The 26,182-nt window shown below is 40.5% G+C and overlaps 1 protein-coding gene across 6 annotated transcripts in view; it reads left to right on the top strand.

The window, feature by feature from the left end:
- The window catches only part of Map2k4 (mitogen activated protein kinase kinase 4), a 104,716-nt gene extending 78,883 nt beyond the window's left edge, over positions 1–25,833 (top strand). For 5 of the 6 annotated variants that reach the window (XM_039085426.2, XM_063268626.1, XM_063268627.1 and 2 more), the window contains 6 exons: positions 1,010–1,061; positions 3,406–3,533; positions 17,933–18,010; positions 20,629–20,777; positions 22,380–22,425; positions 23,357–25,833. In XM_039085426.2, coding sequence (XP_038941354.1) covers positions 1,010–1,061; positions 3,406–3,533; positions 17,933–18,010; positions 20,629–20,777; positions 22,380–22,425; positions 23,357–23,470 — 567 coding nt within the window. In that variant the 3' untranslated portion in view covers positions 23,471–25,833. The remainder of the gene's footprint in view (positions 1–1,009; positions 1,062–3,405; positions 3,534–17,932; positions 18,011–20,628; positions 20,778–22,379; positions 22,426–23,356) is intronic. The other variant, NM_001030023.2, reaches the window with a different exon arrangement.
- The last annotated feature ends 349 nt before the right edge of the window (positions 25,834–26,182 follow it).

Raw genomic sequence — 26,182 nt, 5'->3', positions numbered from 1 at the left:
ACTATTCAATGTTCAGATGAAGGTGTAAACCTCACAGTAATAGCCACCCCTCCAGTGTACCGAGGCACTGTTCCTAGTGTAACAGAACTATAGTGGGCTAGTACTGCAGTACTTTATAATAACTGAATAATGATGGTAGTTAATGGTGAGTGAATATTATTTGTGTTGAGCTAAAAGTCTATCACATAATCTTTCTGGTGAATGGTCAGTAATACCCCATTGTTACACATGGGAAACCCAAAAGGATTGAAATATTAATTTGCTTTGGTATTTACATGGTTTTAAGTTATCGATGATTAAAACCCCCACAACCTGATCTCATAACCTCACTCTTACTGTAGCCTACAAATATAAAATTACTTTATCATGTGTGAATATCATATATATGTATATATACATACTTAGTACATATTTAGTACATATTATATGCTTAGTGTATATACTTAGTGCATCTGTGTTTGTATTTTCAAACATGGTGGTGCTTTCTATATTCCTTATATATATTCCTTATGACAGCAAAGACTTGACCTTTCAAGTCTCTGTTTCCTCCCTTTGTGAAAAAGCCTATGATTTCTAATCATAGTTAATGTGACCCAGGAAGTACAGATTGCTACTGCCTGAGCAGATATGTCGGCCCTGCAGAACTTACTTCAGGGCTAGTGAATGATTGTGAGGAGCTGAGAACTTATAAAAATTGTCACCATCATGGATACTAGAACCAGCTTTTATGATTGTACAGGTTTGAAGTACAAAAACAATACAACATTTTACTGAATTAAAATATGTCATATTTCTGTTTTCTTAGCTGTCAGAGAGGACCATATAAAAGGCAACTTGTCAGATGTAAAATTATAAACCATCATAATTCAGAATACAAAAGGGTAGCATTTCAAACATTAAATGGGGAAAGCATACAGAGGGCAATGGAGGACATTGCTTGTGGTAGGTTGTTGGGCTATTTTATTAAGTAAATAAAGATCTTTATCCCATCTCTTCTTTTTCTCCCTAGACTGTGAAAGCACTAAACCACTTAAAAGAAAACTTGAAAATTATTCACAGAGGTGGGTATGACTGCTTTCTGTGGAGTGGGAAGGAATGTAGCTTGACTTTTGGCTACTTTGCAGGTTATTTTTCTTCCACCCTTCTCCACCCCACTTCTTCTACCCTTTCAGCCCCCTAACACTAGATGAGAGAGAGAAAAGGATAAAGAGGAAAGGGGGCGGTGTTATGCTTAGACTACTTCCTGTTACTTGGGGCAAGTTTGATCTTCGATATCAGGATATCTGATTTCTTCTTTCAGTCTCTTTGCACACAGCTACTTGACAGACTGCCACAAACTGCAGTCTGCAGCATCTAGTCACCAGCCAGCCAGCCAACAGCAGCTTCTCTATGGACTCTGGGATTCATGTACCCTCTGAAGAGTCCCCAGCATTCCCAGTCACATAGCTTCCGACAGCACAAAACCACGGCACTGCTAGAGCACAAGTCAAATCACAGTCAGCTGTTCTGGGTAACCTGAAGCAGCTCCATACCCCACATCTGGGGTCAAAATGAAAACATCCTTATATTTCTGTTCTTATATTCTGTTCTTATATTGACATTCAAAGAAGAATCTGAGGACATAGCATCTTAAGCCATTTTTTTTCCCTATTGCTGGGAATTGAACCCAGGTCCTTGTGCAAGCTGGACAAGTGCTCTCTACCACTTGGCGATGCTCTTAGCCCTTATACTCAAGCATTTTAAAGCCATGATATTTCTCCCATGAAATGTTTTCTCTTTATTTTAGAGCATGTTTTTATAAAAGAGATTTAACATTCACATTACAAACAGAAACTCCTCTAAACTATGACCTGCTTATAAAAGCATTGTCATGGCTTTAATGACCACATCAGCTCCCAGTATCCAATTCTTCTAGATCCTGTAGTGTCCCGAAGAAAGGACTCTCACTTCCCATGTGGCCCTTTTAGCAGCAGGGACATACTTTTTTACATGTTTGTATTCTATGTCACATTTACTAGAATTGTTTCCTGCTCTAAGAGTAACTACAGCCAAGAAGTATGAGACTTAGTGTCTTAGAGATATGGATAAAGGCCTTGACAAGATGCAGATATTTCTTGGTGTCTCAATTATTGTTTTCCGTGATGCTGACAATGAAATAAATGGAAAAATCATGATAGAAATAAAGAATTGGAGAGCATAGGGGGAAAATTTGACAGGCAACTCATTGGCACATTGGTAGTGATTGCCAATGAGGAGGAACTTTGGCTCCCTGTGTGCTGAGCACAGCCATTCTGGAAGTTATAGAAATGAGGCCAAGGGAAAGGTGGTTGGGAGAAACTAGAGAGAGCATTTTAGGTCCCAAGACTCAGGATGAGCATTGGCCCAGCAGTTAAGTGTGTGCTGTTATCCAGAGGACCCAAGTTCAGGTCCCAGTACCCACACTGGGTGGTTCACAAACTCCAACTCCAGGGGATCTGATGTCCTATTCTCACCTGAGTGTCTCCTCACACACTTGGCCTATACTTACACACACACACGCACGCACGCACGCACGCACGCACGCACAGGCACAGGCACAGGCTCACAAATAAAAATAAATCTTTAAAAAAATTCCTTAGAAATAATTGATTACATTTTTGGAAAATAAATAATTTCTTCCTTTAAAATAATCCTTTCATAAGTTAAAGCCATACTTAATGAAATTAAGATTGTACATCCATGGGGGCTGGAGAGATGGCTCAGCGGTTAAGAGCACCCGACTGCTCTTCCAGAGGTCATGAGTTCAATTCCCAGCAACCACATGGTGGCTCACAACCATCTGTAAAGAGATCCGATGCCCTCTTCTGGTGTATCTGAAGACAGCTACAGTGTACTTATATATAATAAATAAACAAATCTAAAAAAAAAAAAAAAAAAAAAAGATTGTACATCCATAATTGGTATACCTTATATTTAGTTGTATAGTCATTGATTTCTTTTGAAAATAAGCTTAGTGTATTATTGGATAAAGTTCATTCCCCATCTGACTACTGAATACCATTATTTTCTTTGTGTTTTATATGTGTGAAAATGTTAAGTGAAATCTTTTGGCTTGTTAAATTGTAATAATGAAAGGAATTTGACAGTTACATTACAGTCTCCTTTTAGCTTTATAGACAGTGTCTTACCCTGTAGGTAAGGCTGGCCTCAAACTCTTATCAATCCTCTTTGCACAGTGTCACAAGTACTGGGATCATAGATGTTAGCCACTGTCTCTGGCCTTAGTTGTTTACATGTGTTTATAACAAGAATAATGATTACAGTGCTAAGTGAAGGTTTATTTCCTGTATTTTTAGTGTTTTTGACTGTGGTACTTTAGTTACTGCACTGCTCAGTTGCATACTGAATGGCATGTGTCTCTTGCAGACATCAAACCTTCCAATATTCTTCTGGACAGGAGTGGAAATATAAAGCTCTGTGACTTCGGCATCAGTGGACAGCTCGTGGACTCTATTGCCAAGACGAGAGATGCTGGCTGTAGGCCGTATATGGCAGTAAGTGTACAGCCAAGTCTCTTGCTTGGCAGCCATTGCATAGGGAGCCTGTGCCCTTTGGTGTTGAGTGTAAGGAGCTGCCTTCAGCTGTGCAGCTTCACTGTGCTAGAATGTTTCTCTCCTAAGCATTTCCCAGCTCAAGTTTTAACTTCTGGAATATTGCTAAGTTATTTCATTGCCCTCCTGTATACATGTTAATTCTCTTGTTTGTTTTTTAGCATTTATGGTCTTTCCTGATTTTTTTTTTATTCAGCTTAGCTTATCAACCACATGGTAAATTGTCAATGTCTTTGTCTTTCTTATATCTCTTGTACTTTCTTGGCCAAAATAGATAGAATCTGTAGAGAGGTATATGTCCTAGGCCGCTGAAGGATACTGTTACAAGTTACAGAAGAGTAGGTTGGTACAGGAAGACAGTTCCTGGAAAAATGGACTGTGCCTTATAGAAATCTGATGGTTTGCTCCAGTTGTGATTTCTCTCCTCAGGAATGGATAAAACACAGCAATAAATGCAAAGCCAGAGGCATTAGGCATTTAACTGGAAGCAGCTTTTCCCCAGGGAAATAGATGGACACTGTTCTTTCAGAGCTTCCCTGTTTGCCTTATCCTGGTGTTATTTGCATGGGCTGGCCCACAGCCCAGGTTTTCAATTGCATTTGTTAGTGTTTGGTGTCTGTATTTTAATTTTACCCAGGATCCTAGTTTCTCCTTTCACAATCCATGGTCCTAGAGAGATTAGCATGCTCCTGGAAGTGATGATTGGTTGGCCATTGCTTTGGCCTTTGCTGTCAGCCTGTCCGCTGTTTAAATCACCATCATTATCCTCAACATTGTTGGGCTCATACATGCCATGGGGTCAGTTACTCCCACCACCTTTCTAGGGATTCCGAGAACTCAAATCAGGTTTCCAGTCTTGCTCAGTGTCCTTAGCCACAGAGCGATCTTGCCTTTGTGAACCTTGTTACAGATTATCTAAGAGTTGAATAATTATCTTCCTCCTATGCTTCCTTTGTGATTACTTCTATAAGTGTTATAAAAATTTTAAATCAGAATAATCATAAACTAGAAGTACAAGATTTTCTAACATGCTCTGGATGGATGGGCCTGATGCATCTTCAGGTTTCATATTTATTTAAGAATATATTTTATTTCCTACATCACTTGGAACTCAGTTTGCCATCGGTTCTGTTTTATACTTCAGTGTGGGAGCATGCGAAACACAGTACTACCTGTTTTTACCGTGCATTCTCTCGTTGTGTATACTTGGACTTTAGAAAGCATTGCATGGGAAATGTTTCAGTATTGGCAGTATTTTAGAATTGTTTCTGTGTGTGTGTGTGTGCATGTGCGTGTGTGTATAGATAAAAATGCTTTTTTTTTTTTTTTTTTTTAAAGAATCTGAGTTTGGCGAATGTCTCACTTGGCAGATGCAATTTAGAAAACCCTATTTTCATCATGGTAATTAGGAATAAATGGCATAACAGATTCAAAGGCAAGAAATAAAAGTCAATAGACACACATCTGTTGGTTGCCATAATTGACACACTCAGTGACCATACATCTCAGAGAATAGCTGAGCATGTTACCTGTGTTGAGATGGTTAAGGCTAAGGTTAGCTGGATGTTTTCCCCTGTGACAATATGATTTTATTGCTGTTTGACTGGTAACAGAATGCCTAAGGCTGAGTATTGTAGGGAAAGAATCTTTAGCTTGTAGTTTTAGGAACTGAAGGTTGATAGTTGAGTGGCTCTCCTCTGTTTGCTTCAGATGAGAGCCTTTTGGCTTTACCACAGTTTGGCAGAGAAATGAGAAGGGAATTGTCAGCAAGAGGAAGGGTTGAAGGGCTCTGTTTTGTAACTGTCCACTTCCAGGAGATCTGACTTAAGAGCCCATCATCAGTCCTTTGTGAGTCCTCCCGAAACCAGCTTACCTTTTTAGTGGGCCCACCTTTTAGTGGCCCATTGTCTAAATGATTGACTTGTCATAATACTGACACCTTGCAGACCAATCCTTTAGCTTAGGAACAAAACATATCCAAACATTAGCACTGTGTGATATTCCTTATGAATTTTGATTCATGCAAGTCTTAAAAATGTAGCTGTGGTCCAGATATGGCAAATTGTTTTGAATTCAGGTAAATTTTAAAGAAAGAAGCAGGCTCTGCATTCTTGTATAGAAATATGATTCTACGCCTACAAAAAGAGAAGTGGTATAAGGACTCACTATTCTTCCTGATTTTATCCTCCTTTGGGACATGTAGGTCAATGATAACGCTGCAGCTCTGATACTGACTAAATCAAATGAAATAGTCCTGTCATTGGTGTACAGAAGCCAACCTGTTAATAAATGGACAGGAGTACAGAATTAACTTTGAAAGCCTCGAGGGGCTTCAGTCTCCTTGGTATAGTATAGCATATCAGAAACAAAGTTTCAGGAAGTCCCGGTGGGCTCCAAGTTTGGGCTCTTCCTGCTTCAGTACCTTACAGTACTGGAATCACCAGAAATACCCTTGTAGTAGGCTTTTACAAGTTTTCCTCAGTCTAGAGAAGCTGGGATTACTCTTTAACTGTTGAACATAAAAGGATCCGAAATATAGAATTTTTACATAATGTTTTTGTATGGAAATTTTAAGTTTACCATCTCTCTTCCCCACATATAAATATATGAATGTATTCATGTGTGCATATGTGTGGTGTATATATATATTCATATGTGTGGTGTATATATATGTGTGGTGTATATATATGTGTGGTGTATATATATATTCATATGTGTAGTGTGTATATATGTGTGGTGTATATATATATATGTGTGTGTGTGGTGTATATATATGTGTGGTGTATTTATATATTCATATGTGTAGTATGTATATATGTGTGGTGTATATATATATATGTGTGTGTGTGTGGTGTATATATATGTGTGGTGTATATATATATTCATATGTGTGTTGTATGCTTGCATGCTTGCTGAATCATTTTATTCTAAATACTTGAGTGTCCCTTCTCCCAAGATGGATATTCTTTAACATGACCATGGTAACAGTAACATGCATTAAATAATTAAGAATTATATAGTATTACATAGATAATACTTATATTTCCTAAATATCCAAGACACAAGTCATCTTAAATTGATGCCTTGTTTTCAGCTTTTGCATTTGTTGTTTTAGTCTGAACTGACCTGGAACCCCTCCTTTCCACTCCCCATCTTGCTGACCCCAAGGGGACTCTTGACTGGACAAGGAAGACAAGGAAGGAGATGGCTTAATGGTTAAGAGGACTTGCTGTTCTCTTCCTAGCATAACTGTAACTCCAGCTCCAGGGGAGCTGGTAACTCTGGCCTCCATGGGCACTTGCATATACCCACTAACATGAAGACATACATACCTATAGAGGATTTAGAATAAAAACCAATAAAGCTAGTACTTCTCGTTGGATAAATGCTGGGAAGGATTTGACATTAACGTACCCTCTGCTCAAAATTGATTTAAACACTTTTTTAAAGATTATTTAATGTATATGAGCACACTGTCCCTGTCTTCAGACACACCAGAAAAGAGCATTGGATTCCATTACAGATGGTTGTGAGCCACCCTCTGGTTGCTTTTAATTGAGCTGGTCCTTTGGAAGAGCAGCCAGTGCTCTTAACCGCTGAGCCATCTCTCCAGCCCCTTCTTACGCTCTTCTAATTCTGTTTTATTTTCATGAATACTCTGTAGCTGTCTTCAGACACAGGGCATCAGAAGAGGGCATCAGATCTCTTTACAGATGGTTGTGAGCCACCATGTGGTTGCTGGGAATTGAACTCAGGACCTCTGGAAGAGCAGTCAGTGCTCCTAACCACTGAGCCATCTCTCTAGCCACAGCATTCCTCATTCTTATGTTACCCTCTAACACAGTGACTTCTAAAAAGTTACTTCAGGGGCTGGAGGGATGGCCCAGGTGTTAAGAGCACATGTTCTTCCAAAGGACTCAAGTTTCAGTTTCTAGCGCCCATTTTATAGGTGGCTTACAAATCCCTGTAAGCTTAGGCACTTGGGATTTGAGAGATATTTGCAAAGCCCACACATGGAAAGAAATTCTAGCTCCTTTGTGACAAATACAAAGGCGTTCAGAGTGATCTTAGCACAGTAACTGTGAATGGTAGCTCCTTGTGCTAAATTCACACTTGGAGTATTGGCAAATAGTCATTCATCACACCAGTGAAGATACAAAACACTTCTTGCTTGACGAAGATCTCTTGTCTTTGTCATTTGTGTTTTCCCAGTCCTGCCTAAGACAGCCAATGCCTGTCTTCTCTGGCATACTTTGAAGATATCTCGGTGCTGTTATGCCGAGAAGCTTGGATTGTATAAATCTTCCACCATTTTTGCTTTTCCATTCTTGTGTTGACACTAAAGGTTTTAGTTCCTGTTATGCCTCCATTCATTTAGATATTTTGCTCTCTTAGCAGTGCCCATAGTTTTTAGCATGGAAGTCATTTTAAATTTATTCCTAAAGAATTCATGAGTTTGATCGGTATAGGTATACATCTTTAATCCCAGCACTCAGGAGGCAGAGTCAGGCAGATCTCTGTGAATTTGAAGCTAGCCTGTTCTTCGGAGTGAGTTCCAGGATAGCTAGAGCTGCATAGTGAGACCCAGTCTCACAAAAACCAAAAAGAACTTAGGAGTTTGGATACTGCTTCTGTTTCTGGAATGAGGTCTTGTTTGTTTGTTTGTTTGTTTGTTTGTTTGTTTTTTACCACCTTTTATTATGTGGAAATACCAATAGTTGCCTTAAGTTGCCATTGTATCTTGGTGACCTTGCTAATTTAGATTCACTGAGTTTTAATAGAGAATTCCTAGGAAGAGGATTGTAGAAATTTCAATGTCTCTGAATAAAAGTAACACCTGTACCTTAAATGTCACACTAGCTGCAACTTAGTTCTGAAATAGTCAGAGTGACTTAACTAAAAAGGAAGTGTTGTATGTAGAATTAACTCTAGGCTACTTTGTATTTCTTTGATGAAGTTAAGAGCTTTTATCTCTTCATAGCATGCTAAGATTTGTTGCTATTTTTGCCATTATTATTGGGGATTGAATTTTGTCAGAAGCTTTAGATTGTACAGATTTCCCCAATATGTGAATATGTACTTTATTCGTATTACATGCATATGGCATGTATCCCTGAGACGGCACACTGGTTCTACTGCATTAGCTCTTCTGTGGGTTGAATTTATTCCTATTGCTAGTGTTCTGTGTTGTGTACAGGAACATTGTCTTGCACTGTCTGTGTGAGGTGTTCCTAAGAGCTTTTATGGAACAAGTTGAGAAACATCCTGTCATTTCTTTTCTTTTCTCTTTTTCTTTTCTTCCTTCCTTTCTTTTTCTTTTGTCTTTTGAAATAAAATGTGTATGAGATGGCTGATATTTCTCCCTTGCAAGTTTGAAAAGGCTCAGTGAGCTCACTTTACTGTGAGTCTGTTTGGGAGAAGGTGGGATTTCCTTATTGTTTCTCCATTTTTCTTTTAGACAGAATCTCTCACCATACCTGCTATACAGGAACCTGCTATACAGCCCAAGCTTGCCTTGAATTCATGATATTCCTCCTGCCTTATCCTCTCCAGTATTGAAGTTATAGTTGTGAGCCATGACATACAGCTTATGGGATGGTTTTTAATGACAAATTCATTTAAAAAATATACTTCTAAAGTTGTTTGTATTTGTATTTCTATATTGTCTTGATAGGTTTTCATTTTCCTTTTAAAACATATTATTATTTCTTTTAGAACTTCAGAGTGCATTAGATCATAGTCACCTCTTTATCCTCCCCCCCCCCCCCCCTTGCTGGACCAATTCCCCCACCCTTCTGACTTTAGATGTGTTTTTTCTTTAAATGGCACATCAAGTCCATTTTATACTAACCATATACTCTTAGATATCCAACCATCTATCCACTGGAGTTTGGTTGACCTATCAGGGACCACACCCTTCAAAAAGGCCTGCCCTTCTCTAGAAGCTCAGCTGTCAGTAGCTCCTCAGTTCTGAATGAAGGCTCATATTGTACCTCTCCTAACCCCATTTCACAGTTTTTCATTTGTTTGTTTTCTTCAGATGAATAGGAATTCCCAGCCTTCATTCTTATGCAGTAATGTCCAGGCTGTCTCCTTCTCTTGGTCAAGCCAGGTCTGGCTACAGTGTATGTTCTGGTATTGTCCAGGAAGTGCTGTGGTTTTGTTAACTTCTTCTTCTTCTTTTTTTTTTTTTTTAAATTAACTTGAGTATTTCTTATATACATTTCGAGTGTTATTCCCTTTCCCGGTTTCCGGGCAAACATCCCCCTCCCCCCTCCCATTCCTTATGGGTGTTCCCCTCCCAACCCTCCCACCATTGCCGCCCTCCCCCCATAGACTAGTTCACTGGGGGTTCAGTCTTAGCAGGACCCAGGGCTTCCCCTTCCACTGGTGCTCTTACTAGGATATTCATTGCTACCTATGAGGTCAGAGTCCAGGGTCAGTCCATGTATAGTCTTTAGGTAGTGGCTTCGTCCCTGGAAGCTCTGGTTGCTTGGCATTGTTGTACATATGGGGTCTCGAGCCCCTTCAAGCTCTTCCAGTTCTTTCTCTGATTCCTTCAACGGGGGTTCTATTCTCAGTTCAGTGGTTTGCTGCTGGCATTCACCTCTGTATTTGCTGTATTCTGGCTGTGTCTCTCAGGAGCGATCTACATCCGGCTCCTGTCGGTCTGCACTTCTTTGCTTCATCCATCTTGTCTAATTGGGTGGCTGTATATGTATGAGCCACATGTGGGGCAGGCTCTGAATGGGTGTTCCTTCAGTCTCTGTTTTAATCTTTGCCTCTCTCTTCCCTGCCAAGAGTATTCTTGTTCCCCTTTTAAAGAAGGAGTGAAGCATTCACATTTTGATCATCCGTCTTGAGTTTCATTTGTTCTAGGCATCTAGGGTAATTCAAGCATTTGGGCTAATAGCCACTTATCAATGAGTGCATACCATGTATGTCTTTCTGTGATTGGGTTAGCTCACTCAGAATGATATTTTCCAGTTCCAACCATTTGCCTACGAATTTCATAAAGTCGTTGTTTTTGATAGCTGAGTAATATTCCATTGCGTAGATGTACCACATTTTCTGTATCCATTCTTCTGTTGAAGGGCATCTGGGTTCTTTCCAGCTTCTGGCTATTATGAATAAGGCTGCGATGAACATAGTGGAGCACGTGTCTTTTTTATATGTTGGGGCATCTTTTGGGTATATGCCCAAGAGAGGTATAGCTGGATCCTCAGGCAGTTCAATGTCCAATTTTCTGAGGAACCTCCAGACTGATTTCCAGAATGGTTGTACCAGTCTGCAATCCCACCAACAATGGAGGAGTGTTCCTCTTTCTCCGCATCCTCGCCAGCATCTGCTGTCACCTGAGTTTTTGATCTTAGCCATTCTCACTGGTGTGAGGTGAAATCTCATGAACCCCATTTTTTAATAGGGTTATTTGTCTCCCTGCGGTCTAACTTCTTGAGTTCTTTATATATTTTGGATATAAGGCCTCTATCTGTTGTAGGATTGGTAAAGATCTTTTCCCAATCTGTTGGTTGCCGTTTTGTCCTAACCACAGTGTCCTTTGCCTTACAGAAGCTTTGCAGTTTTATGAGATCCCATTTGTCGATTCTTGATCTTAGAGCATAAGCCATTGGTGTTTTGTTCAGGAAATTTTTTCCAGTGCCCATGTGTTCCAGATGCTTCCCTAGTTTTTCTTCTATTAGTTTGAGTGTGTCTGGTTTGATGCGGAGGTCCTTGATCCACTTGGACTTAAGCTTTGTACAGGGTGATAAGCATGGATCGATCTGCATTCTTCTACATGCTGACCTCCAGTTGAACCAGCACCATTTGCTGAAAATGATATCTTTTTTCCATTTGATGGTTTTGGCTCCTTTGTCAAAAATCAAGTGACCATAGGTGTGTGGGTTCATTTCTGGGTCTTCAATTCTATTCCATTGGTCTATCCGTCTGTCTCTGTACCAATACCATGCAGTTTTTTATCACTATTGCTCTGTAATACTGCTTGAGTTCAGGGATAGTGATTCCCCCTGAAGTCCTTTTATTGTTGAGGATAGTTTTTAGTTATCCTGGCTTTCTTGTTATTCCAGATGAATTTGCAAATTGTTCTGTCTAACTCTTTTAGGAAATTGATTGGTATTTTGATGGGGATTGCATTGAATCGGTAGATCACTTTTGGTAAAATGGCCATTTTTACTATATTAATCCTGCCAATCCATGAGCATGGGAGATCTTTCCATCTTCTGAGGACTTCTTCAATTTCTTTCTTCAGAGTCTTGAAGTTCTTATTGTACAGATCTTTTACTTGCTTGGTTAAAGTCACACCGAGGTACTTTATATTATTTGGGTCTATTATGAAGGGTGTCGTTTCCCTAATTTCGTTCTCGGCTTGTTTCTCTTTTGTGTAGAGGAAGGCTACTGATTTATTTGAGTTAATTTTATACCCAGCCACTTTGCTGAAGTTGTTTATCAGCTTCAGTAGTTCTCTGGTGGAACTTTTGGGATCACTTAAATATACTATCATATCATCTGCAAATAGTGATATTTTGACTTCTTCTTTTCCGATCTGTATCCCCTTGACCTCCTTTTGTTGTCTGATTGCTCTGGCTAGAACTTCAAGAACTATATTGAATAAGTAGGGAGAGAGTGGGCAGCCTTGTCTAGTCCCTGATTTTAGTGGGATTGCTTCAAGTTTCTCTCCATTTAGTTTAATGTTAGCAACTGGTTTGCTGTATATGGCTTTTACTATGTTTAGGTATGGGCCTTGAATTCTTATTCTTTCCAGGACTTTTATCATGAAGGGGTGTTGAATTTTGTCAAATGCTTTCTGAGCATCTAATGAAATGATCATGTGGTTTTGTTCTTTCAGTTTGTTTATATAATGGATCACGGTGATGGTTTTCCGTATATTAAACCATCCCTGCATGCCTGGGATGAAGCCTACTTGATCATGGTGGATGATTGTTTTGATGTGCTCTTGGATTCGGTTTGCCAGAATTTTATTGAGTATTTTTGCGTCGATATTCATAAGGGAAATTGGTCTGAAGTTCTCTTTCTTTGTTGGGTCTTTGTGTGGTTTAGGTATAAGAGTAATTGTGGCTTCATAGAAGGAATTCGGTAGTGCTCCATCTGTTTCAATTTTGTGGAATAGTTTGGATAATATTGGTATGAGGTCTTCTATGAAGGTTTGATAGAATTCTGCACCAAACCCGTCTGGACCTGGGCTCTTTTTGTTTGGGAGACCTTTAATGACTGCTTCTATTTCCTTAGGAGTTATGGGGTTGTTTAACTGGTTTATCTGTTCCTGATTTAACTTCGGTACCTGGTATCTGTCTAGGAAATTGTCCATTTCCTGCAGATTTTCAAGTTTTCTTGAATATAGGCTTTTATAGTAAGATCTGATGATTTTTTTAATTTCCTCTGAATCTGTAGTTATGTCTCCCTTTTCATTTCTGATTTTGTTAATTTGGACACACTCTCTGTGTCCTCTCGTTAGTCTGGCTAAGGGTTTATCTATCTTGTTGATTTTCTCAAAGAACCAACTTTTGGTTCTGTTGATTCTTTCTATGGTCCTTTTTGTTTCTACTTGGTTGATTTCAGCTCTGAGTTTGATTATTTCCTGCCTTCTACTCCTCCTGGGTGTATTTGCTTCTTTTTTTTCTAGAGCTTTTAGGTGTGCTGTCAAGCTGCTGACATATGCTCTTTCCTGTTTCTTTCTGCAGGCACTCAGTGCTATGAGTTTTCCTCTTATCACAGCTTTCATTGTGTCCCATAAGTTTGGGTATGTTGTACCTTCATTTTCATTAAATTCTAAAAAGTCTTTAATTTCTTTCTTTATTTCTTCCTTGACCAGGTTATCATTGAGTAGAGCATTGTTCAATTTCCACGTATATGTGGGCATTCTTCCCTTATTGTTATTGAAGAGCAGTTTTAGGCCGTGGTGGTCCGATAGCACGCATGGTATTATTTCTATCTTTCTGTACCTGTTGAGGCCCGTTTTTTGACCAATTATATGGTCAATTTTGGAGAAAGTACCACGAGGAGCTGAGAAGAAGGTATATCCTTTTGCTTTAGGATAGAATGTTCTATAAATATCCATTAAGTCAATTTGGCTCATGACTTCTCTTAGTCTGTCTACGTCTCTGTTTAATTTCTGTTTCCATGATCTGTCCATTGATGAGAGTGGGGTGTTGAAATCTCCTATTATTATTGTTTGAGGTGCAATGTGTGTTTGGAGCTTTAGTAAGGTTTCTTTTACGTATGTAGGTGCCCTTGTATTTGGGGCATAGATATTTAGGATTGAGAGTGCATCTTGGTGGATTTTTCCTTTGATGAATATGAAGTGTCCTTCCTTATCTTTTTTGATGACTTTTAGTTGAAAATTGATTTTATCTGATATTAGAATGGCTACTCCAGCTTGCTTCTTCCGACCATTTGCTTTGAAAGTTGTTTTCCAGCCTTTCACTCTGAGGTAGTGTCTGTCTTTGTCTCTGAGGTGTGTTTCCTGTAGGCAGCAGAATGCAGGGTCCTCGTTGTGTATCCAGTTTGTTAATCTATGTCTTTTTATTGGGGAGTTGAGGCCATTGATGTTGAGAGATATTAAGGAATAGTGATTATTGCTTCTTGTTATATTCATATTTGGATGTGAGGTTATGTTTCTGTGCTTTTCTTCTCTTTGTTTTGTTGCCAAAGACGATTAGTTTCTTGCTTCTTCTAGGGTATAGCTTGCCTCCTTATGTTGGGCTTTAATATTTATTATCCTTTGTAGTGCTGGATTTGTAGGAAGATATTGTGTAAATTTGGTTTTGTCATGGAATATCTTGGTTTCTCCATCTATGTTAATTGAGAGTTTTGCAGGATACAGTAACCTGGGCTGGCATTTGTGTTCTCTTAGGGTCTGTATGACATCAGTCCAGGATCTTCTGGCTTTCATAGTTTCTGGCGAGAAGTCTGGTGTGATTCTGATAGGTCTGCCTTTATATGTTACTTGACCTTTTTCCCTTACTGCTTTTAATATTCTTTCTTTATTTTGTGCGTTTGGTGTTTTGACTATTATGTGACGGGAGGTGTTTCTTTTCTGGTCCAATCTATTTGGAGTTCTGTAGGCTTCTTGTATGTCTATGGGTATCTCTTTTTTTAGGTTAGGGAAGTTTTCTTCTATGATTTTGTTGAAGATATTTACTGGTCCTTTGAGCTGGGAGTCTTCACTCTCTTCTATACCTATTATCCTTTGGTTTGATCTTCTCATTGAGTCCTGGATTTCCTGTATGTTTTGGACCAGTAGCTTTTTCTGCTTTACATTATCTTTGACAGTTGAGTCAATGATTTCTATGGAATCTTCTGCTCCTGAGATTCTCTCTTCCATCTCTTGTATTCTGTTGGTGAAGCTTGTATCTACAGCTCCTTGTCTCTTCTTTTGGTTTTCTATATCCAGGCTTGTTTCCATGTGTTCTTTCTTGATTGCTTCTATTTCCATTTTTAATTCCTTCAACTGTTTGATTGTGTTTTCCTGGAATTCTTTCAGGGATTTTTGTGTCTCCTCTCTATGGGCTTCTACTTGTTTATTTATGTTTTCCTGGAATTCTTTCAGGCATTTTTGCGATTCCTCTCTGTAGGCTTCTACTTGTTTATTAATGTTTTCCTGTGTTTCCCTAAGGGAGTTCTTCAGGTCTTTCTTGAAGTCCTCCAGCATCATGATCAAATATGATTTTGAAACTAGATCTTGCTTTTCTGGTGTGTTTGGACATTCCATGTTTGGTTTGATGGGGGAATTGGGCTCCAATGGTGCCATGTAGTCTTAGTTTCTGTTGCTTGGGTTCCTGCGCTTGCCTCTCGCCATTAGATTATCTCTAGTGTTACTTTGTTCTGCTATTTCTGACAGTGCCTAGACTGCCCTATAAGCCTGTGTGTCAGGAGTGCTGTAGACCTGTTTTCCTGTTTTCTTTCAGCCTGTTATGGGGACAGAGTGTTCTGCTTTCGGGCGTGTAGTTTTTCCTCTGTACAGGTCTTCAGCTGTTCCTGTGGGCCTGTGTCTTGAGTTCACCAGGCAGGTCTCTTGCAGCAGAAAAGTTGGTCTTACCTGTGGTCCCGAGGCTCAAGTTTGCTCGTGGGGTGCTGCCTATGAGCTCTGAGCAGTGGCAGCAACCAGGAAGATCTGCGCCGCCGTTTCCGGGAGCTTCAGTGCATCAGGGTTCCAGATGGCGTTTGGTGTTTTCCTCTGGCGTCCGAGATGTGTGTGCAGAGTGCAGTCTCTTCTGGTTTCCCAGGCGTGTCTGCCTCTCTGAAGGTTTAGCTCTCGCTCCCTTGTTAACTTCTTTCTATTGTTTCTCTATTACTATTTTATTTAACTTATTGTCTCTGTTACTTCCTGCTGCTCTGTTCCTTGGGTCTCATTTCTTCTTCTGTATTTGTTGTTGCTGTTTTGTTTCTTTGAGGTTTGGTTTTATAGTTCCTTAGTGTGTACAGCTGGGTTATTGATCTGAGATGTCTACTCTTTAATTATGTGCATTACGGAGATGGTTTCCCTCCGAATAAGCATCAGCTGTGTCCTGTAAAGTGATTCCTTGGATCCACATGTAAGTATGTTTTTTCTCTCTGCTGTATAGAGATATTAGGGTTTGAAGATTCTCATGATTTCCAGTTCATCTGCAAATGTGTTCTGCATTGTTGCCATTCTGTTTAAGGAGGTATATGTTGTACCTCAGTACACCAGGTCTGTATTAGTGACGTTGGGGCAGTGTTTTCTCCTGTGGTTGAATAGTCAATGTTTTTACATAGTGTGCATCATTTTCAGCAATATAATTATATTTGTAATAAAAATGTAAATAGCTCTCAGTGAATTATTATAGCACAGCACTTGTTTTCAAATTAAAATGAATGTCTCCAAACTAGTGGCATAGTACAACCATTACACTTTTGGGATGTTTCTTTTTAGTAGCAGTTACAATCAGCCATCAAGATCCACCCCATTGTTAACTCTGTGCCACTCGCATATTCTCCTGTGTTCCTCTGCATCTGTGTCATATGTAAAAAAAAAATAGTACCTAATTTCAAGGAAATATAAAAATGTTCCCTTCATGGAAATTGCTAAGATGATTGTTTTCCTGTTCAGGAACAAAGTAATATATTACACATTGTGCTTTAATTTGGCTAAAATGATTCATAGACATGTATCTTTAAAGGTAATACAAGTAATTGAGATATTCAAAGAATATTGAAAAGAATTAAAGGGTGTTGTCATACAGTGATGACAGTTCCTGCCTCTCTTTTTTTCTCATAAGTACCTTGTGATCAGTCTTCACATTGAGCAAAGGCTGGGAAATCAGAATGTTGCTCTTGTCTTTCCGTGATACTTCCTATTTACCAGCATTTGCTGGAGTAAGACCTTGTTAATTATTTGCTTTGTTCCCTATTCCCTCTCTCACCTCTCCAACCATTCTCAGCTTTCGCCTTGCTTGAGTATTTAGGGGGAAACTCCGAAGGTCTATAATGTAGTCCTTGAGTATTTGGGGGGAGAAACTCAGAAGGTCTATAATGTAGTCCTTTGTTATTTGGGGGGAGAAACTCTGAAGGTCTATAATGTAGTCCTTGATTATTTGGGGGGAGAAACTCAGAAGGTCTATAATGTAGTCCTTGGTTATTTGGGGGGAGAAACTCAGAAGGTCTATAATGTAGTCCTTGGTTATTTGGGGGGAGAAACTCAGAAGGTCTATAATGTAGTCCTTGGTTATTTGGGGGGAGAAACTCAGAAGGTCTATAATGTAGTCCTTGGTTATTTGGGGTTGCTGTTGCTATGATGAAACACCATGACCAAAAGAAAGTTGGGGAGGAAAGGGTTTATTCATTTCCACATTGCTGTTTATCATGAAGGAAGGCAGGACAGGAACTCAAACAGTGCAGGACCGATGCACAGGCCATGGGACGCTGCTGCTTACTAGCTTGTCCCCAATGGCTTGCTTAGACTGTTTTCTTATGGAGCCCAGGTCCACCGGCCTGGGATGGCACCACCCACAATGGGCTGGGATCTCCCCCATCAGTCACTAGTTAACAAAATGCCTTACAGATGGATCTTATGGAACATTTTCTCAATCGAAGCTCCCTCTCTCTCATAACTCTGTGTCAAGTTCACATAAAACTAGTTAGCACAGTTCCTCTGACATAGCCCAGAGGTCAGTGAAGTTTCTGTTAGTTGTTCCTAATACATGGTGTCTCTGTGTTGCCCCTAGTTTGACTGTGGGCATGGGTTCTGGGACGATGCTGAGATTTTGTCTTATCCCCAGCTACTCCTCCATTGCCTGCTTCTTTACAGTCTGCATAGCTAACGATGCTGACTTCTCTTTGTATTCCAGCCTGAAAGAATAGACCCAAGTGCATCAAGACAAGGGTATGATGTCCGCTCTGATGTCTGGAGTTTGGGGATCACATTGGTATGTTTCTCTTGGCTAAATGTGGTCATAATAATGTAACAGTAAGAGATTAAGAGGTAAAAAATGGTGAAAGAAAAGGAGAAACTTTGTGATTTGTAACAAACTGAAACTTTTCACCTAAAGATTATGTTGAAATTTTGGTTTCCTTTTAAATGTATCTGTCTTAGTTTGGAGTGCTTTAGCAAAATAGCGTAAGTTGTATATCTTACTTCAAGAAGTTATTTCTTGCAGCTCTGGAGACTTAAGAAGTCCAAGAACAAGGGTTTAACTTATTTTATACAGAATGAGATGTTGTCTTTGTTGTTTTCAAATGGCAAAGAGGGTGAGGGACATGACTATCAGAGGTGTCTTGTAAGTTTACTGACTGTGAGGTACCTAGTCACTTCCCTGAGCTGTTCTTCTGGGGGCTGTAAGAATTGTGAGGGGCACAGTGTAAACAGTGCCTGTTTATGCACTCATGGCTCCTCGCCAAGGTGCACTTGCAAGTCTTACTAAGATTGTTTGTGTCTTGTTTTGAGCAGGGTCCATAGCTTCTTCTGCATTGTCTGAAGTTTCTGTCCCACATGGATTCTTGGATATAGATAGTATAAAATTCCTTTTCTTATATTCCCCCCCCCCCCATTTTCAAGTTGAGCCAGGGTCCCTTTGTTCATATTAAAAGCAGTGAGCCTTTTGTAGCTTACCAATCTCATTATTTAAAGTGGAATTTCTTTCTGTAATGAGAATCACGTGTCTGTTAGTTTTGGTGAAAATAGTTGACAGACTAATGGGTTGATTCTCTTATAGGGAAGCTAACAGTTTGATTCTGCAGGCTGCAGCCATCTCCTCTTTTTCTCATTGTCAACCCAGTTCACAGACTATGTAGGAAGACCTGTTGATCCCACTTAGGTGATTGTTTGCATGTAAAGCCTTCAGAAATCCCTGTCTGCTACTTTCCTGTTGTTATGCTTATACAGCAAAATAAACAAACAAACAAACAACAACAACAAAAAAAAAAAAAACAGGCAGAATGACCTGCATTTGTAATACTAGTGCTGTGAAGGCAGGACTGTGAGTCCTCCTGGTTCCTAACTGCTCAGTCTCCTTGGTGAATTCTTGGTCTTAGAGAGATCCTGTCTCAAAACCAACCAAACAAAGGAAAAGAAAACACAACAAAAACCCAGATGGCAATGCCTGAGGAACAAAATTCTTAGTTGTCCTATAGCTTCCACACACCTATGTGTGCATGTACACACAGCATGTCCATGCTCACCTATGTACACACAGACACACTCATGTGTACATGTGTACACACACAGACTTGCAAACAAATGCATGTGCATCTGTATACACACATCCAGAGTAGGTATGCTTTTCCTTACTAAAGAGAACTGTTGTTTAATAAGTTGGGTTTGTTTTGTTTTGTATTAAAGGGAGGAGGGGAGGCAGTTGTACCAAGGCCTTAGGCATAGTAGACAAAAGTTCTATCACCCCATCACACCCCAGACCTGCGAAACGTTTAACATAGAAATGTTTACCCAAGTCCTTTTAAGCTGCGTTAGCCAAGTATTTGAATACTTAGGACTGCTTGGTTGCTGACTTTCATAGGATAATCTTAAAGTAGCTTTTTGCCCTATAATGCAGGCTTTCCTTCTTATTCCAACCTGTCCTCCAGAGTAAGCCTAGTGAGATATTCCTAGTGGGTAAGGGTTACCCTTTCAAGGCATTTTCAGTTTTACTGAAAAGGAACTTAAGACAAAGCTATGCTCCTTTCCTCCCTGTTTGTGTGTGCATGCCTGCATGTGTATGCCTTCATACTTCCCATGTGCACCTGTGTTTAAGTGGAGAGACAGCAGTTCTAAGGAAGAAGTGGAGTTGGTTTTCTAAGGATGTTCACCCATAACGAACCATTTCTCTATACCATTTTGGAACCTCATCTTCATCTGTCAGTGTTCTGTCAAAGTGCACACTCATAACTCCATGTCTCAGGAAAAGTACAAGTTCCTTGGTTTCAGAATAGAGCTAGGGCAATGTTAGACATATTGGTTATTAACAAATATTTTGAGGTCATAATAGCTTTTGAATGTGCACTGTATGCTTTAATGGTACTCTTGTGAGACCTTTATTGGATCTGTAAGCCTAACTTGGTTTCTCAGGTAATTATAAAGCCTGACTGGATTTGAAGTAACTACAGGATTTGCATTCTCTTTCCTTTGAATTCAGACTGGCCTTTCATTTGTTAAATGTTCTTTTTACCTTAGAAAGGAATCTGGCCACTGTTTTGGACTGAGAACTCCCATGCAGGTGACTACAGAGTGTGAAAATGTTTTCTGTGGAAGTTGTAGACTAAACCTTCCAGAACCTTTCATACAAAGGGTTGGACCTGCATTATGGATGTGTAGTTGAACCTAGACCCAGAGCTTTGCTTTCAGTTGTAGTCTAAGGCCTTGGGTTTGTTTGAGGCACATTTCTTTACAATCTGTCTTCCACTTAGCTACATGATCTAAAGACTCCTCCCTAACTTGACAGAGTTTGAGGGATGGCTTTAAAAGAGGTTTGTGGATCTTTGGATTGACATCACTCCTTCAATAGGGAATAATCACGCCTGGTGTCTTCTGCTTCCTTCTTGTTCTCCATAGTACGAGTTGGCCACAGGCCGATTTCCTTATCCAAAGTGGAATAGTGTATTTGATCAGCTAACACAAGTGGTGAAAGGAGACCCTCCCCAGCTGAGTAATTCCGAAGAAAGGGAGTTCTCCCCCAGTTTCATCAACTTTGTCAACTTGTGGTAAGTATTATATTAGCCAAGGTTCAAACACAAATTGGGGGAGTAGTTAAGCAACTTAATCTAATTACATAGATGCTTTACAGAGGGAAGAAGGTCTTTCGTTACATTACCCCTAGCTAGGACTCTGGGTCACGGCTATGTAGAAGTTCTAGCTGCCTAGAGAGGCAGCATCCTCTTCTTCTACTGCAGGTATTGGTGAGAAGCAGCTGTGGGAGATGGGGAAGCAGCTGCCTCCAGATGGCTAGTCCCTGGTACAAGTTACTAGGGTAAATGTCTAGGTTAGACTGCTGTTCTTCTCACAGTGAGGTTGTATCAGGATCACCTGGGTGCTCTTACTACTCAGTACCTCACCAAACCAGACTGTAAGGCCTGGATCTCTGGCCTGATAAAACCTAGAGCATAGTTGGGTATGTGTGGGAATTTCAAGTCCAGGCTTGAATTCATTGGCTAAAGTTAGTAATATTGGCGCTCTCTAATCCTTTTTCCAAAGAAGGCTTGGACTCCATGCCTATTATTCTTGTCTGTATCATCAGTTCTTTTTATATGCACATGGCACCTAAGAAGATGTATGCAGGGCTGGGGAGATGGCTCAGTGAGTGAAGAAGCACTTGCTATGCAGACATGAAGCCTGGAACTCTGTCCAGTCCCCAGAAACCATTAAAAGCCAGGTGGCCTGGATGGTCTGCTTGTATTGCCAGCACTTTTGTGACATTTGTTGACTGGAGTTTTCAGGTCTCTTTCGTCTTCTCTGACCAAATCCTGCCTGCTCTGATCTTTAAGAAAGGGAACAGAATGTGTCAAGAACTAGGAAGAAGAAAGCTTATTGGGTTACAATTGGCTGGCTCTCTCTCCTCACTGAAAACAGTCTGTTGTTTACTAATTTGCACATATCAAATGCAGTTGTACGATTCCAAAAACTTGGCCATTCTGTACATTCATTTTAATATTTGCTAAAAAGAATCTAGTGTACATCACAGGCTCTTTATTTTAAAGTGTTTGTTTGTGTGTGTTGTGTGCAACAACACAGGTGCCACAGCACACATGTGGAGTTCTCGCCTCTTCCCTTGTTTTGTGAGACTGGTCCTCTTGTTTTTGTCACTGTGCTGTGTACTCCAGGCTGGCCGATCTGTAAACTTTTGGGTGATTCTCCTGTCTCTGTCTCCCATCTCTTGGGACTGTAGGGATTACTACATGCATGAGTTAATACATCCAGATTTTCCCTGGGTTCTAGGGATGGCGTTTAAGGCAGCTCTGCTGTTTTGATCCCTTGGCCTCCTTTGGTTTTCTTTTATATATATTTGTGTAGTTTTGTGTTATATTTCTCCTGTTTCTCTCTGCGGCACAGCAGGTAGCAGTGGTGAATATAAGGGTCCCATGCTTTTTATTTTTCAGTATATCAAAATTGCTGTCTGAATCATCACCTCTGCAGTTGAAGGACATCTGTACTGTCCTCATAAGAGCTTTGTTTAAAGCCAGGCTAGCCTTGAACTTTCTAGATAGCCACAGATGACCTTGACTGGGTCTGCCATTCATTTGTAAAATAGTAAGATAATTGGGTCATTCTGACTCCATCCTAACACTGTTACTTTCATGTTATTTTAGCCTTACGAAGGACGAGTCCAAAAGGCCAAAGTACAAAGAGCTTCTGGTGAGTAAGTACGGAGCTGACCCAGGAGTTGGTGGTTACTGTCCAGCCTTCGATTGCCTCGCTCATTTCTCATAAGAAGAATTTGGTCTTACCATGTTAGAAAAGTTCCCTAAAACATTTCATTGTGCAGTTCAAGTGTATGTAACTCCTGTAGGTTAAAGTTAGTGAAATTTTATTCAGTATGCTTACTCTCCTTCTGGTAATGCACATCACTATGCCAATTCACTGTTCTTTGAGACGTTCTTATTCAGCTCGTGATATGTGGCTTTCCTTTGAGCAGAGAAGAAAGTGCTGCCTGTGGTCCAATGATGAGGAGACATTAAAGAAAAGAGTGTGTTGCTTGTTACATTTAGGGCTTTCTAAGGCTGTTAAGCCAAACTTGTGATCAGGTACTATAACAAGAGAGTTGTGGGAAGAACTGGTGTTGAAATGAGAGAGAACAGAAAGAGGGCTTGGTGACCCAGGTGCTGGAGAGCACTGGGAAGGTCTTTCTTGGCCACCGTTCTCTTTTAGTGGAAATCAGAAGGTTTGAAACTGAAAACCCCTTTGAAAGATCCTTGAGCTACCAATAGGGGGAGCAGAGGCTTATTTTAGTGTCCTAAGAGGCTGGACTGAGATTCTTGTAGTTCTTGGCTCTGAGGTGGTTTGGTAAGGAACAAATAGTTCTGTTTTCTTCCTCTGCAAATACTCCCTGTGCACACACAGTTCTGAGACCTTACTGCCAGGGTAGACCCTCCAGATGGTCGGTAACCCAGTATCTCACATCTAGGGCATCCACATCCATCCATTTTTATGTGATGAATGCCTTCTGATATTTGAAGTTATATGTGATTGAGAACTTGTAGTGCTATGTTGCATAGAAATTGAGAAGGATTGAGTTAGGGCTTTGATACAAAAGTTTGACACTTTTCCCTGTTCAATTTTCTTGCAGAAACATCCCTTTATTTTGATGTATGAAGAACGTACTGTAGAGGTCGCATGCTATGTTTGTAAAATCCTGGATCAGATGCCAGCTACTCCCAGCTCTCCCATGTATGTCGACTGATACTGCTGCTACATCAGACTCTAGAAAAAAGGGCTGAGAGGAAGCAAGACGTAAAGAGTTTTCATCCTGTATCACAGTGTTTTTATTGCTCGCCCAGACACCATGTGCAATAAGATTGGTGTTCGTTTCCATCATGTCTGTATACTTCTGTCACCTCGAATGTGCATCCCTGTAATACCTGACTGATCACAGTGTTAGTGCTGGTCACAGAGACCTCATCCTGCTCTTTGTGATGAACATATTCATGACGTGTGGAAGTCAGTACGATCAAGTTGTTGACTGTGATTAGATCACACCTTAAATTCATTTCTAGACTCAAAACCTGGAGACGCAGCTACTGGAGTGGCGTTTTGTGAGCCTTCCGAAGGCTGGAAAGACACAGTCATGGATGTACTATATCTGAACATAGAGACCTGGGCTTGAGTGAGAAGAGCTTGCACAGCCAGTGAGACACATTGCCTTCTGCAGCTGGGAGACAAAGGAAGGATTTCCTTTTTTCACCAAGTGCAATAGATTTGCTGATCTGATACTCTGTTCCTTTACAGTCACAGTCGATGTTGGGGGATCGATGTGCTCAGCCAAATTCCCTGTTCAAAACATGTTAAATTAGAATTAATCTATCTTTACCAAAACCTATGTTGCTTTCAGAGAGGTGAACATTAAACGCTGAGACAGGACAGAATGTGTTCTTTGTCCTTTTCCAGCCCTGCTCATCACTGGGAAGATACAGGAGTCTACCACTTGTCATAGAAGGGTACTGCCAACTTGATGTTCTACCTGCCACCAACCGCCAGGAATGAACGAAGGAAACAGTACTGAGGGCAAAGTTTACAGATGTTTTTGATTCTGGTATTTTGTCCAGAATAGCTTGTAGCAGCTATAGATTCCTCCTTGGCCCCAAGCCTGGGACTTGAGCCATCCTAACTCACTAACAGGGAGAATTAGCTGGTAGCAATGTGCCTTGATGAAGATTTCCTCCAGGCAGCAAACACCAAATCACAACTCTTTGCTTCTTGCCATTGTGGGCCAGGTCCTCGGTTTCTAACCCTTTCCCTTCCCCACAGTTTGTTGTCACCATGTGGCTTTGGCTCAGTCCAATATTCCACCTTGTTTTTTACATTGGGAACCCTCGCATTACCGGGGATGCTACTTACCACAATCTGTAACCCTGAATCTCTCCTGTGCTCTGATGTTCAGAAAGCTGAGACAGCTGGACCCAGTTGATGTTGTAGGTGAGAAAGAGGCAGTCTGTTGGAGAGGTATATTTGAGCAGAATAAAGATTTGAAATTTCAGCCTTTCAGATAAGCATGTCTGTCACCCGATGGGGCCTCTACCAGTTCACTATCTCCCTTGGAAGTGGAGTTTTACCCACCTCTGCCCCCAAAAGACAAAATGAAAAAGAAGCCACTTCATCTCATGTGCTGCTTGTCTTCAGCCCATTAGTCAGGCCATGAGATCAGGCTCTGCACAGCCATTAAGCAGCACTGGTAGTTGGTCTACCACACAGGTGATGCCTGCCATGCAGGATCTATCCCTGGAGGGCACTGCTGTGTCTCCCAGAGTGGCACTCAAAGTACTGTCAAACAATAAAAGGAGAATGGTGCTGTTTGAAGTTACATCCCTCTCGTTGGAGGATTTAAAAATGATTTATCTCTTCATCCACTTGCCTCATTTCCCCATTTTCCACCCTTGGCCCCCTAACCCTTAGATTCTCTGTATTCCATAAGGGGACATTATGGGATGTCTTCCTGAAGCTGCACCAAGCCACTGTCCTCTGTTGCTCCCAGGACCCAAGAGGCATCTGTTCTGTGCTGTCAGCTTCCTGTCTGTCTCAGTACGGCCTCACTCCGCCATTATGCAAATGGAATCAAAGCAATTCTGACTGTCCAGGAGCTATCTCACTTTCTGCTGTGTGGGTGACCACATAAAAAGGCAATTTTAGTGTATTAATCATAGATTATTATAAACTATAAACTTAAGGGCAAGGAATTTATTACAATGTATCTTTATTAAAACAAAGGGGTGTATAGTGTTCACAAACTGTGAAAATAGTGTAAGAACTGTACATTGTGAGCTCTGGTTATTTTTCTCTTGTACCATATGAAAGTATATAAAAATTATCAAAAAGCTGATGTGCAGGGATATTGCCTTATTTGTCTGTAAAAAATGTAGCTCAGTAACATAACTGCTTCTTGGAGCTTTGGAATATTTTATCCTGTATTCTTGTTTGAGTCCTTCCTCTATTTAAAACATAGCCGTGGAGTCCACATGTTTATTAAAACATAGCCGTGGAGTCCACATGTTTATGGAATAGTCTACCCTTTGCCTGCAGGTCAGTTGTAATAAATCTAGGTTGTGATGATGGTCTTGTAATTTGATTTTCTGCAGTCATGCCCTGAAATCATCTGTGCATTTCATATGGAGGGGAGTTATCTCCTTCCAGAAGTTTCTGGTTCTTTTCTTTATCCTCCACGTTCTCTGCTTGTTCCCTGATCACAGATGCAACACTGTAGCACAGCTTGCTTTTCCTTTAGCAGCTGAGGTGCACAGTCTTTTCCAGCTTGCACTTGGGTGTCTGGATCTACTTGGCTGTAGAATGCTGCAGGAAGCAGGTGCACTCTGCCTGTGTCAGCACTGACAGCACTGACCTGAGGCCGGTTGTTGCCAGCCAGGCTCCTGCTGCTGAGACTCCCAAGTGAGAGGTCAGTTGT

This window comes from Rattus norvegicus, chromosome 10 (genome assembly GCF_036323735.1).
Source record: "Rattus norvegicus strain BN/NHsdMcwi chromosome 10, GRCr8, whole genome shotgun sequence".
NCBI classification, from domain to species: Eukaryota; Metazoa; Chordata; class Mammalia; order Rodentia; family Muridae; genus Rattus; species Rattus norvegicus.
The sequence above is the reverse complement of the archived record's forward strand: the minus strand, read 5'-3'. Positions and strand labels throughout refer to the sequence as shown.